Source organism: Panthera pardus, unplaced genomic scaffold, assembly GCF_024362965.1.
Source record: "Panthera pardus isolate Hobbes unplaced genomic scaffold, ASM2436296v1 HiC_scaffold_13, whole genome shotgun sequence".
Lineage (NCBI taxonomy): Eukaryota > Metazoa > Chordata > Mammalia > Carnivora > Felidae > Panthera > Panthera pardus.
The window spans coordinates 204,722,848-204,737,563 of NW_026526688.1; the positions used below are offsets into that span (position 1 = coordinate 204,722,848).

A 14,716-nucleotide genomic window follows, 5' to 3' on the forward strand; every position below is an offset into this window, starting at 1 on the left:
CCATTGTGATAAATCCCCAAAGCCAACCCAGCATGGGTCTGAGGGTGCTCCCACCCTCAGGTGGTGCTTCCTTCAAAGCCCTGGCACTTACGGGATGACCTTGATGTCTTCCTTGCCATGGAGGATATAGTCGATGACTTTGTAGAAGACGATTTCCTGTGAAATGGACCATAGCAGTCGTGAGGTGCTCCCCGGGCCAGCTTCCCAGCGGGAACCTCCCTGAGGGGTGAGAGGAGCCACCCAGGTGCCCCACCCAGACACACACATGCATGTGCATACACAGCACATTCCACACCCAGAGTTATACACAACCCTCACGTGCACACACACGTGCAGACCATCAATGACACTTGTGTAACACACATTACACACTTATCTTCATTCTCTCTGTGTCCTACTCAAGCCCACACACAAACTGGGTCCCATACCCTTTCATACATGTGCATACAGCCACCCAGACCTGCGTGCGTGCACACACACACACACACACACACACACACACAAACTGTGGCAAGTCATGGTCACAGCCCAGCCTTGTGCAGGAACTCATCTATACACTTGACAAACAACCCTGTGAGGAGGGCACAGTTAGCACGTGGGGAGACTGAAGCATGGCCAGGCTGGGTGGTGTGTACCAGGTTGGATGCACACACGATAAAGGGCACAGGTATCTGCCCATGTTCCCATGCACTTTTCATATTGCCTCTGTCATGCACATGCACACGCGTGTGCACACACATACACATGGCCCTATTAGGGAGAAGCTACAGTGGTTTCAAGGGTGGGGCAGCGGAACGAGCACCCAATCAGGACGGATGCTGGTTATTCCAACCAGGCTGATGACACTTATTGGGAGACAAGCACCTGCCCCACCTGGCCCAAGAGCACGGGGTGGAGTCAGGGGGGACAGCAGACAAGCACTCAGAGCAGTCAGGCAGCCAGCCGGCCCCAGTGGTCTGTTCCCACCTCCCCACACCCTTCCTAAAACCCTCCCTCTCCCACCCTGGGTCAAGCTGGGACAGACCCCTTCCTGCCCTGGAACTTGAGTTGGAGTCAGGGAAACCACAGTGTGCCAAGTGGACCCGTCCCCCCTCCACCATGACTCACGCGGCCATCGGGCGTGCGTGGGCCTGAGTACGGCTGAGCTTCTCCCATCAGCACAGGCCACACATCAAAGAATTCCTGAGCCGGGAAGAGAGGGGAGAGAGTTAGTGAGTCAGTCTGGAGCAGGTCAAGCCTGGCCAGGAGGCTGGTGGAACAGTGGGGCCTCACCTTCTCCTTGGTCATGTCCAGGAGGCCCACCGAGTACCGGTCACAGTTTAGATAGGCCCGCACAGTGTAGAAGGCCTTGTGGAACTGCCTCTCGATGTCTGTCAGCTCCTCAAACACCTTGTTAGCTGACCACAGCAGCACCTGGTGGGGGGGCACACTGGTGAGCCTGTGGTGCCACGCATACACACACACACACACAAACACACACACACACACACCTGTGTGACCACAGCAGCACCTGGGTGTGAACTGTCACACCAAACATACACAGGCACACATGCAGCTGACCACAGAGCCCCAGAGGGACACTGGTTGATGGTGCCTCTCCCAACAGCATCTCCACAGAGTGCCGTCACCCAGGATTTCATCCAAGCACAAGGCTATCTGCTCCTTGACCCAGGTGCCCTGAAACCTACTGGAAGGTAAGCCCTCCAAGCTTCGGCCGCGTTGCAGACCTTCACTGTCTCGTGCTGGCCTTGGGCTGGGTCAATGAGTGAAAGAGTGAGTGCATTAGAATTGAAAGGTAAAGCTTTGACCAGCCTTCCCTTATCAGCCTTGAGAAGCTGGGTTTTGAGAACATGGGGTCATTGTGTTCTGGATGTCACAAAGCAAGCTGAGAGCAACAGGTCACTGACACGCTCCACGAAGCCCTGGCCAGACCCTCCCCGGGACGTCAACACCCCAACTAGACCCCGGCTGCTGTCCAGGGTCACTGACCAGGCTCAGATGAACCCTGTGGGGCTCTCCCCTCCCCTTCCCCGGGCGCAATTTCTCTATTTCCTCAGCCAGGGCCCAAAGGCAGGTGACTCCAGCCTGCGCCACCCACCACCACACATGTCTTCTGGCCCGTAAGGAGTGTTGCTTGGTGCAAGCCCTTCCTGCCGCCATGCCGCTTCCCCTCCTGCCAGCCCCTCTCAGGCTTTCTGCAGCTCCCACCCTTTACTGTCACAGGCAGAATGGGCTTTGGCGGCCCCACTTGCCCTGGAGCCTCTCACCAGGAGGCGCTTAACCCTAACCCTATCCCTGACATTCTCCATTGGTGCACAAGGCTCATGGAGATCTGGTCCCACCCACCACTCTCCATCGGTGGATGAGGCTTACCTGGTGGCCTGGCCCCACCCCCTCTCTGCCCATCCCTCTCCAAGGCATTACCAAGTGCCCTCAGCACTCACTGTGATTGACCACAGGGTCTTTGCACAAGCTCTGTCCTCTGCTTTTACAGCACTCATTCCAGGGCTTCCTCATCTTTGGGTCTCAGCCTAAAGTTATCTTTGGGAGGCATGTCTGAGCACCCACCAAACCTGACCCCTCCCAACACTCCATTTTGTTCTGACCTCATGCAGGTGCAGTTTCATTGTCTCCCTACTCCACCACAAGCTCCATGAGGCCAGAAGGCATAGCTTCTTCATGGCTACACGGTACTTCACGCCTGAGTGCCTTGCAACCTGTGTGTTTCTTGATTGCACAGAAGGCTGTGAGCTTTGAAGCTCTAAGGCAGACTGTCTGAATTCCAGGTCCTGTAGCCAGCTGCTACCTGGATGACTGCACATGCACGGCAGGGGAGGGCAGGACTCTGTGGTCACCCACACCCACCATACTGTGTCTCCTTCACCTTTGAGCCGCTGGCTTAGCAACCTGGTCCTCCACGGCTGATGGCTTGGACACAGAAGCCTTCATCCTTTTCCCCCACACATGGTGAATAAGGGTGCTGATCTGCTTCCCTTCAGCTCTATGACCTCAGGAAGGTTGGCTAACTTCCAGACCTCAGCCTCCCCACCTGTAAAATGGGGATGACGATGCTGGGAAGAGGAATGATGGAACAGGAGTCGGGCTCTGAGAAGAGTGCTTGGCTTTCAGGAGCCCATGTCTATGAGTGTGCACATGAGTGTGTTAGTCACCTGGGTGTCCATTCCACAGATACTCACCAAGCTTCCCCTGGGTACAAAGCCCTGACTAGGACCAGAACACACACCAGAGATATAAGAATTGGGGGAGTCAGGCTGGGGGAAGGCTGGGTGCTCAGAGATGTCAGAGTCAGCTGTCCCCGGTCCTGCTGGGGCACAGGGAGGGGTGTATGCCTGAGCTGCACATCCAAGTTTTGAGTCACCTGAGTACTTTGGTCCCCAAAGCCTGTCCCCCCGGAGGAGGACGGCGAGCAGAAGGACTTGTGCCTCACAGTACAGCATCTGAGGGACACCCTCTGCGACCCCCCACCCCGTCCCATCCTGCCCTCCTTGCAGAGCGCCTCCTGTCACGCCCTGCCCCTCAGCTGCTCCAGTCAGACCAGGGGCCCGTTGTCACTTGCTGGACTCTGCTCTGAAGCAGGTTCTCCATGGCCTTGAGGAAATAGGGGCTTAGCAGGTTAGGCAACACATCCAAGTGTTCTGAAGCCAGGCGTCCTGGCTCACTGAGGGCCTCTGCATTCCCCTCTCTCCCTGTTTCCTTTTTTAACTTTCTGAGTTGAGTCTGGCACATTCAGTAGGCGAGCGCGGTGGAACACAGCTGGGTGGATTTTTATGTTGGCACACACCTGTGCAGTCAGAATTTAGAGCATTTTAGTCCCTGGTCGACATAGCACCCTCTCTGTCTTTGCAACGGTTCTTGTGACCTCTGGCCCCGGAGTGTTCTGGCACTTCAGCGAGATGTCTTATGCAGTCCCTGTTCTGTGTCACTCTGGGGTGCTGTTCCTGAATCCCCAGTGGCTTGGGCCTCCCGGATGCCCTCTCTGCCACCGCCTTGATTCCAACCTGGGACCATCTGAGGCTGCTCCTGCTCATCCAGTTCCCACATAGCCTCCCCAACCCCTGACTTCAGACCAAGGAGAGTTCTGACACCCGTTGCCCGACAATGTCTATGTTGCCTGCTGGAGATTAGCAGGCCAGGACCCTCAGGGAGTAAACATAAGGGTCAGTAAATGGGCCTCAGATTTTCAAGAGAAGTTAGAAACCCAGATTCTTAAGTGAAATCCAGCCTTTAAAACATAGGAAAACTTGTTGAATCAGACTGGGGCCTTGTGTGGATCAGGACATGTCCCACCTTTCGGGGTGCAGCTCACTTCTCATCTTCTGGACCTCAGCTCCTCTCCAGGGAGTGGCCACCACATGTTGACCTCAAGCCTGTGCCTGCTGTCATCAGCACACCAGTGCCGCCACATGTTATGTGAACCCAGCACCAGGTGATTGAGGGACCGGGAGCCAGGATCAGCCGGGGGCTGCAGTGTTGCCCCTCATAGATTCGTGCTCCAAAATGAGAAATACGGGGGTGATGGTGAGGAGCCCCCTGGCGCCCAATTGCATGTGGGGACAGACAACACAGAGGCCTGTACAGCCTCCTGGAATGGAGAGGCTGGTCTTGTGAGGCCCAAACTGGCACTCATACTCCAGGAGGGAGAGGTCAGGATGTGTGGAGGGTGGGGGGCAGACAAGAAAGGTGACCCAGTGAGCTCTGGTCAGCCTTGGCTCCCAGGGCTCTTAGTGAGTTGTAAGCTTTTGAGAACTGGTTGCTCAGTCTTCAGAGATTGTGATGCCCAGTGGTTAGACATGGCCATTATTAAAATGAAATAATGTAAACTTAAAAAATAAGAAAAGTATATTAAAACAAATGAACCAATGTTCAACCTTATTGCTTCCTCGTTATCCCACTGCAGTTCGCTATCACCTGTGCTCCTGAGGCTACTTATGGTGGAAGATGATCTGGAATAGGGCACATCTCCTCCCAACTGTCTGTGTGGTTTTCTGAAATTGTCTAGTCCTGGCAGGAGTTGTGCATCCTCTGGTCTTCTCAGCCAGCCAGCAGGCCATGGCACACAGGCAGCCTAGAAGGTGGAGAGGCCAGAGTCCTCACCGACGAGGCAACAAGGACTGCTGGGGAGTGGGGATCACTCAGCTAAAGTGGGCCAGTCAGCTTGATGTGGTAGATCAGGGAGAGTTCCACCGTCTCTGACCAGACCTAATGTGTACCCTGTTGGTTCTGTCGCCTCTGACTAAAGAGGCCTCGGTGTTTTCAGGAAGGGGCTGGCAGGGGGCCCTGGGTGGAGTCTGCAGGGAGCATAGTCAGGGTTGAGTAGTTCTTGACTGGGGGATGGAGGGCAGGTCTGAGGACCCTGAGAGCTGCTAAGGTTTGAGGAGGGGGGGGGGACACCCGCTTCGTGAGAACTGCTTTAATTCCCAAGTGGCTGCTCTCCTACAGCACAAGGGGGAAAGAAAGCAAGGAGTGGGTGCCAGGCTTAACTGTAAACGGTGTTGGTGCCAGTCTTCAGTTACTTTAGAGTTTCCGCTCCAAAAGGGATTGTGAGGTAGAGCCCTGTGCTCTGTACAAATTAATTAGGGTTCTTAAAAACGTTGTTCATAGTATGAGGTATCAGAAACAGCTTTTTACTAGGACTAGGTGATGTCTGAGTGGAAAATCAAAGCACCCAAATGAAACATGAATCCATTGTTGAAGCCCACAGTAGAGCTCTGACTTAAAGCATGTCTGTACATGCGTGTGGTCTGAGGAGCTGGAAACAATGCATTTCCCAAGCGTTGGCAATTCATTTGCCAGAATGATACTTATTGCTGGTTTAGGTCTAGCATAACTGGACAACAGGACAGACAAAAATCCCCGAGTCTCAGAATCCACTTCTAAGTGGGGACAGGGGGTGCTAGAACATGAACAGAATAAACAGCCTTATGGCTTGTTGCAAGTAGATGAATAGACAGAGGGGATACAGGAGGCAGGGTTGGGTAGGGAATGTGGGGCTCAAGTGGGGGTGCTCAGGGCAGGGGAGAGCTCTCTGCAGACGAGCCACAGGGTGTGTGGAAACAGTGTTCCTGGCAGAGGGACCTGCAGGTGTAAAGGCCCCTTTGAGGGACAATGGTTGGGGTGGAGCAAGGGTGGGGAGAGCCAGAAGGAGGGAGAGGGCAGTGCAGGGGAGCCCCTGAGGTCATCCAGTGACATGACCTAAGTTTTCAAAATATGGCTCTGACTGCTGAGTGGGAGTGGGCTGACAAGATGCAGAGGGAGAAGGACCCTGTGATGTGTCCATGACAGTGGCAGACGAGGCCCTGATTTGTGTTTATAAAGGGGAGCAGTCAAGCAGGGGTAGCTGGAGAGGGAGGTAAGGGCTCAGGATATGACAGACAGAGAACTGAAAACCTGGCTTTTCCTGTGATGCAACTTTCCTGGAGGGAACTGTGTCCCCTGCCTCTGAGGAATACCCAGTGGGGGGAAGTGTGCATGGTGGGATAGGGCCAAGAGAATGCTCCCAGACTTGCCTCTCTGAGGCACATACCTGGGAAGTATGGGGTTGGATTTGAATCTTAGCCTGAGGTCACTGCTTGGGAGCAGCTGATGGTAAGAAATGGGGAAATGTCCTCACAGCAATTAAGTTAAGGGGCCTGACCAAGAGAAAGCTGCATTAACTACTCCTGGGAGAAGAGGGGACCACAGAGCAAGGGCAGAATGAGAGCCACTCAAGACACTAGCTGCAAGGGAGGTGGGCTAGACCCTACCAAGGCAGAAGGACACACAGAAATAGTGAAGAAATAATGGCTGGAAACCCTCTAAATTGGATGAAACACATGGATATTAATATCCAAGAAGCTCAACAAACTCTAAGTAAAATGAATTAAAAATATCCACACCAAGACACATTATAATCAAATTGTTGACAGCCAAGACAAAGAGAGTCTTGAGAATGGTGAGAGAAAAGGGACTTGTCACACACAAGGGATCCTCAGTAAGGTTGTCTGCAGATTTCTTATCAGCAATTTTGGAGGTCTGAAGACAATGGGTTGGTATGTTCAAAGTGCTAAAAGAAAAAAAACCTCTGTCAACCAAGAATCCTATATCTGGCAAAACTGTCCTTAAAAATTGCAAGAGAAATTAAGACATTTCCAGGTAAACAGAAGTTGAGGACATTTGTTACCACTAGATCTGCCCTGAAAGAAATATTAAAGGGAGCCCTGTAGGTGAAATGAAAGGACACAAGACAGGTACTCAGAGCTTCATGAATAAATAAAGATTTCAATAAAGGCGAATACATGGATAATTATAAAATGTAGCATTATTGTAACAATGAAAGCTAGAAAACATAGCTGAAGTAAATTAAAGAAGACATAAATAAAGAGAAAGAACTGCCTTAGTCATGAATTGGAAGAGTTAATATTGTTACAATATCAATACCTCCCAAAGTGACCTACAGATCCAATGTAATCTCTATCAAAATCTGAATAAATTCTTTTGTGGAAATTAGAAAAAATCCTAAAAAATCTTAAATCCTAAATCCTTGTATCTCAAGGAATCTCAAGGGATCCTGAATAGCCAATCTTGAAAAAGAAGAACAAAGAGAACTCATACTTGCACTTAAAACTTACTACAAAGCTTCCTTAATGCTGGCATAAAGACAGGCATATAGATCAATGGAATAGAATAGAGAGTCCAAGAATTAAGCTGGGTCTTTACCTCACATCATCTGCAAAAATTAACTAAGAATGGATCAAGGCCCTAAGCATAAGACCTAAAACTACACAACTCTTAAAAGAAAACATAGGGAAAAATCTTCATGACATTGGATTTGGCAATGATTTCTTGGATAGGGCAGCAAAGGGCATAGTCAACAAAAGAAAAAAAATAGGCAAATTGGACTTTCTGAAAATTAAAAACTTTTGTGCATCAAAGGACACTATCAACAGGTTAAAAAGGCAACCTTTAAATGGGGATAAAATATTTGTAAATCACATATCTCATAAGGAGTGAATATGTAGAATATGTAGAGAACCCCTAAAACTCAACAACAAAAGAAAAAAAACATATTCAAAAGTGGGCAAAAGACTTGAACAGATATTCCAAAGAAGATACACAAATGGCCAATATACATGTGAAACGGAGATCAATAACTACTAACCATTAGGGGAGTGCAAACCAGAACTACAATGAAGTACCTCTTCATGCCCATTAGTATGGCTACTATGAAAAACACACAGAAAATAACAAGTATTGGTGAGGATGTGGAGAAATTTGAACCCCGTGCATTGTTGGTGGGAAAATGGAAAATGGTGTAACCGCTGTGGAAAACAGTACGGCAATTCCCCCCAAAATTAAAAATAGAATTACCATATGAACCAGCAATTCCACTTCTGGGTATGTAATCAAAAGAATTGAAAGCAAGGTCTCAAAGAGATGTTTGTGCACCCATACCTATAACAGTATTATTCACAATAAAGTGTGGAAGCAACCCAAGTGTCCATTGATGGACAAAAGGATAGCAAAATGTGGTCTATCCAGACAATGAATATTATTCAGCCTTAAAAAGAAAGAAATTTGGATACTTCCTACAACATGGATGAACCTTGAAGACTATGTTAAATGAAACAAGCCAGTCACAAAAAGACAAACGCGGTATGATCTCACTTATATAATGTACTTAGAGTAGTCAGAATCATGGAGATAGAAAGTAGAGTGATGGGTGCCAGGTGCTGGGGACAAGGGGCCTGGGGGGTGAGTATTTAGTGAGGATAGAGTTTCAATTTGGAAATGTGTAAAGAGTTCTGGATATGGATGGTGATAATGGTTACACAATATAAATGTAATTAATACCACTGAACTGTAGACTTAAAAATGGTTAAGATACCAAGTTTTATAGTGTTCTTTTAGCACAAGAAAGATAATTAGAAAAGTAAGTAAAGAGAGGGAGAAATATATACTATGCTAACACTAATCAAAAGAAGGCTGGAGTAGCCATGTCAGTTATAGACAAAGCAGACTTCAGGAGAAGGAAAATTATCAGGTGTAAAATGGGACATTACATTATGGTACAGGGGTCATTTCTCCAGGAAGATAACATCCTTAATGCGTATGCATCTAACAACAGAGCAGCAAATCGCAAGAAGCAAAAACTGATGGGACTTGAGAGAGCAACAGGTCGGCAACTTCAGTGCTCTTCTTTCAGTAATCGATATATCTGGCAGCCAGAACATCAGTAAGAGTTGTCAAAAGAGCACCGGAGACAGCGGACACCAACACACACTCCACGCAACAATGGCAGAAAATATGTACTTCCAAGGTCACATGGAGCAGCCACCAACATCGGCCATATTCTGGGCCATAAAACCCATCTTAACAAATGTGAAAGAATAAAAACCACAAGGAGTAATATATTATCATACTACAGTGGAATTAAACTAAGGATCCAAAATTAAACAGAAAGTAGCTGGAAAATTACAAAATATATGAGACAAAAAACTCTTCTAAATAATACATGGGTCAAAGAAGAAGTCTCTAGAGAAATTTATAAAGCGTTTGAACTAAATAAAAATGAAAATACAGCTTATTAAAATTTGTGGGATACAGTGAAAGCGGTGCTTAGAGGGATGTTTATGGTATTAAATGCACATATTAGAAGAGAAGCAAGATCCAAAATCAATAATCTAGAAAAAAAACTAGAAAATAAACTAGAAAAATAAACTAGAAAAGGAAAACCAATTTAAGCCTAAAGCAAGCAGGAGAAAAAAAATAATACATAAATAGTAAACATTAAGAACAACACTATGCCCCAAAATGTGACAACGTAGGTAAAATGATTTTTTTAATGCCTTGAAAGACACAAACTGCCAACACCCACATAAGGTGAAATAGAATACTCTGAATAGAACTGCATGCATTTAACATTTTTTAAAGTTTATTTGTTAATTTTGAGAGAGAGAGAGAGAGAGTGAGAGAGAGAGTGAACAAATAGGGGAGGGGCAAAGAGGGAGGGAGAGAGAAAATACCAAGCAAGCACTGAGCTGTCTGCACAGAACCCAATGTGGGGATCAAACTCATGAACTGTGAGATCATGACCTGAGCTGAAACCAAGAGTTGGATGCTTGACTGAGCCACCCAGGCGTCCCCAGAACTGTACATATTAAAGACATTAGAACAATAATTAATAATCTTCCAAAAAGAAAGCACCAGTCCTTGATGAATTCATTGATGAATTCTACCAAACACAGGGAAGAAATTATGTCAAACCATGAGATCATGACCTGACACAAAATCAAGACTCAGTTGCTTAATGGACTGAGCCACCCAGTTCCCCTAGATGCAAAAATTCATAATAAAATATTAGCAAAATCAATCCAGTAATGTATAAAAATAATTATGCTCCACAACTAAGTGGTATTTTTCCCAGGGATACAAGGCTGTTTCAACATTTGAAAATCAATTAATATAATCTACCACATTAACAGGCTGAAGAAGAAAAAAAACACAATCATATCAATTGATGGAGAAAAAGTATTTGACATAAATCCAACACTCATTCAGAATAAAAACTCTATGCAAACTAGAAACAGAGGGGGAGCTTCCTTAGCTAGATGAAAATTCTATAAAAACCTTTAGTGAGCATCAAACTTAATGGTGAGACAGTGGATGTTTTCTGCTAATATTGGGAGTAAAGCAAGGATGTCCCCTCTCACCACTCATATTCAACATTGTACTGGAAGTCCTAGCAAGTGCAATAAGACAAGAAAAAGAAATGCAATGCATATAGATTGGGAAGGAAGGAATAAAACTGTCTTTGTTTGCAGATGATATGATTGTTTATGTGAAAATATCAAGGAGTCAATTTAAAAAACCTTCCTGGAACTAATAAGAGATTGTTTTAAGGTCACAGGATATAAGGTTAATATGCAAAAGTCAGTTACTTTTCTTCATATCAACAATAAATAATTAGAATTTGAAATTAAGAACACAATATCACTTATATTAGGATAAAAATGAAATACTTAGGTGCAAATTAACAAAATATATATGGAATCTATATGCAAGAACTACAAAATTCTGAAGAAACCAAAGAAGATCTAAAGAAATGGAGAAAGATTGTCTGTTCATCAACTGGAAGACCCATTATTGTTGCCAATTCTTCCCAACTTGATGTACAGATTAAACGAAGTCCCAATTAAAATACCAGAAAGCTACTTTGTGGATATAGACAAACTGATTTTAAAGTTTAAAAAATGTTTTTTAAAGTTTATTTATTTTTGAGACAGAGAGAGACAGAGCATGAACGGGGGAGGGTCAGAGAGAGAGGGAGACATAGAATCCAAAGCAAGCAGTGGGCTCCGAGCTGTCAGCACAGAGCCCAACGTGGGGCTCGAACTCATGGACTGTGAGATCATGACCTGAGCCGAAGTCAGACACTTAACTGACTGAGCCACCCAGGAGCCCCTGATTTTAAAGTTTAATTGGAAAGGCCCCTCCCCCCACCCATGGAATAGCCAGCATAATACTACAGAAAAAACAAGTTGGAGAATTGATGTTTCTGATTTCAAGGCTATAAAACTATAATGATAAAGACACTATGGTATTGGTGAAAAAATAGACACATAGATGAATAAGACAGAATAGAGAACCTAGCAATAGATTCAGACAACTGCAGTTAGATGAAGGAACAAAGGCAATTCAATGGAGAAAGGTTCATCTTTGCACAATTTGACATCCATATACAAACAAGTGTGTTTAGACCCAGACCTGACACTTTTCACAAGGATTAACTCATAGACCTAACTATAAAACACAAAATTATAGGGGCGCCTGGGTGGCTCAGTCAGTTAAGCTTCTGACTTTGGCTCAGGTCATGATCTCAGTTTGTGGGTTCAAGCCCTGCCTGGAGCCTGATTCTGATTCTGTGCCCTCTGTCTCTTCCCCTCCCACTCATGCTATGTTCTCTCTCTCTCTCAAAAAATGAATAAACATTTAAAGAAATTAAAACACAAAACTATAAAACTCCTAAAAGATGATATAGAAGAAAATATGGATGACCTTGAGTTTGGTGATGAGGTGTTTTTTTTTAAGTTTTTATTTTAATTCCAGTTAGTTAACATATAGTGCTATGTTAAATCAGGTATGCAATATAGTGATTCAACAGTACCAGACATCACCCGGTGCTCATCACCACGAGTGCCCTCTGTAGTCCCCATCACCTACTTCCCCCATCCCTCCACCCACTTCCTCTATGCTAACCTTCAGTGTGTTCTCTGTAGTTAGAAGTCTGTTTCTTGGTTTGCTTTCTCTCTCTCTCTCTTTTCCCCTTTGCTTGTTTGTTTTGTTTCTTAAATTCCACATACAAGTGAAACCATATGGTATGATTTGTCTTTCTCTGACTGACTTATTTAGCTTAGCATGATATATTCTAGCTCCATCCATATTGTTACAAATGCCAAGATTTCATTCTCTTTTATGGCTGAGTAATATTCCACTATATATATATATATATATATATATATATGCCTTGTCTTCTTTATCCATTCATGTATCAATTGACATGGTGATGAGTTTTGAGATACAACATCTAACTATAATTCATGAAGGAAAAATTGATAAGTTGGACTTTATTAAAATTTAAAACTTCTGTTTTTCTAAACACACTGTTAAGAGAATGAGGAGGCAAGCTATACCCTTGGAGAAAATATTTGCAAAACAGAAATCTGATAAAGGACTTGCATCCAAAATTTATAAAAACTTTAAAAATGAAACAATAAGAAAACAGAAAACTAATTTAAAAATGGGCAAATATCTGAACAGACACTTCACCAAAGAATAAGATATACAGATGTCAAATAGTATATGAAAAGATGCTCTGGCACAAGAACAGACATTCAAATCAATGGAATAGAATAGAGAACCCAGAAATGGACCTACAAATGTATGACCAACTAATCTTTGACAAAGCAGGAAAGAGTATCTAATGGAATAAAGACAGTCTCTTCAGCAAGTGGTGCTGGGAAAACTGGATAGCAACATGCAGAAGAATGAACCTGGACCACTTTCTTACACCATACACAAAAAGAAACTCAAAATGGATGAAACACCTCAATGTAAGATAGGAAGCCATCAAAATCCTCGAGGAGAAAGCAGGCAAAAACCTCTTTGATCTTGCCCACAGCAACTTCTTACTCAACACGTCTCTGGAGGCAAGGGAAACAAAAGCAAAAATGAACTATTGGGACCTCATCAAAATAAAAAGCTTCTGCACAGCGAAGGAAACAATCAGCAAAACTAAAAGGCAACTGCCAGAATGGGAGAAGATATTTGCAAATGACATATCAGATAGAGGGTTAGTATCCAAAATCTACAAAGAACTTATCAAACTCAACACCCAAAAAACAAATAATCCAGTGAAGAAATGGGCAAAAGACATGAATAGACACTTCTCCAAAGAAGACATCCAGATGGCCAACCGACATGAAAAAATGCTCAACATCACTCATCATCAGGGAAATACAAATCAAAACCACAATGAGATACCACCTTACACCTGTCAGAATGGCTCACATTAACAACTCAGGCAACAACAGATGTTGGCGAGGATGCAGAGAAAGAGGATCTCTTTTGCATTGTTGGTGGAAATGCAAGCTGGTGCAGCCACTCTGGAAAACAGTATGGAGGCTCCTCAAGAAACTAAAAATAGAACTACCCTATGACCCAGCAATTGCACTACTAGGCATTTATCCAAGGGATACAGGTGTGCCATTTTCGAACGGACACATGCACCCCCACGTTTATAGCAGCACTATCAATAATAGCCAAATTATGGAAAGAACCCACATGTCCATCGATGGATGAATGGATAAAGAAAATATGGTATACACACACACACACACACACACACACACACACACACACAATGGAGTATTACTTGGCAATCAAAAAGAATGAAATCTTGCCATTTGCAACTACGTGGATGGAACTGGAGGGTATTATGCTAGTGAAATCAGTCAGAGAAAGACAAAAATCACATGACTTCACTCACATGAGGACTTTAAGAGACAAAACAGATGAACATAAGGGAAGGGGAACAAAAATAATATAAAAACAGGGAGGGGGACAAAACAGAAGAGACTCACAAATATGGAGAACAAACACAGTTGCTGGAGGGGTTGTGTGGGGGGGGATGGGATAAATGGGTAAGGGACACGAGGAATCTACTCCTGGAATCATTGTTACACTATATGCTAACTAATTTGGATGTAAATTTAAAAAAATAAAAAATAAAGTTAAAAAGAAGAAAAAAGAAAAATCCAGAAAAAAAAGAAAAGAAAAGATGCTCAATAGCATTCATCATTAGGGATTGTAAATCAAAACAAAAATGAGATACACCTATTAGGATGACTAAAATCCAAGTAACTGACAATACTGAAAACAGATGATAGGAATTCTCATTTATTGTTGATAGGAATGCAAAATAGCACAGTTGCTTTTTGGCAGTTTCTCACAAAGTTAAATACAATTAGGGGCACCTGGGAGGCTCAGTTGGTTGAACAGCTGACTTCAGCTCAGGTCATGATCTCACGGTTCGTGAGTTCTAGCCCCGCGTCGGGCTCTGTGCTGACAGCTTGGAGCCTGGAGCCTGCTTCAGATTCTGTGTCTCTCTCTCTGTCCCTCCCCAGCTCACACACACTCTCTCTCTGTCTCTCTCTCTCTC

At 44.8% G+C, this 14,716-nt stretch overlaps 1 protein-coding gene across 3 annotated transcripts in view; it reads right to left on the minus strand.

Moving 5' to 3' along the window:
* Positions 1 to 14,716, minus strand: part of PDE6B (phosphodiesterase 6B) — a 34,597-nt gene that overhangs the window by 11,143 nt on the left and 8,738 nt on the right. For all 3 annotated transcript variants that reach the window (XR_002076635.2, XM_019436883.2, XM_019436884.2), the window contains exons 4-6: positions 1,273 to 1,413; positions 1,108 to 1,182; positions 92 to 156 (exon numbers count right to left, since the gene is read on the minus strand). Coding sequence is in view for 2 of the 3 variants with exons in the window: in XM_019436883.2 (XP_019292428.1) it covers positions 92 to 156; positions 1,108 to 1,182; positions 1,273 to 1,413 (281 nt within the window). In the remaining variant the exon portion in view is untranslated. The remainder of the gene's footprint in view (positions 1 to 91; positions 157 to 1,107; positions 1,183 to 1,272; positions 1,414 to 14,716) is intronic.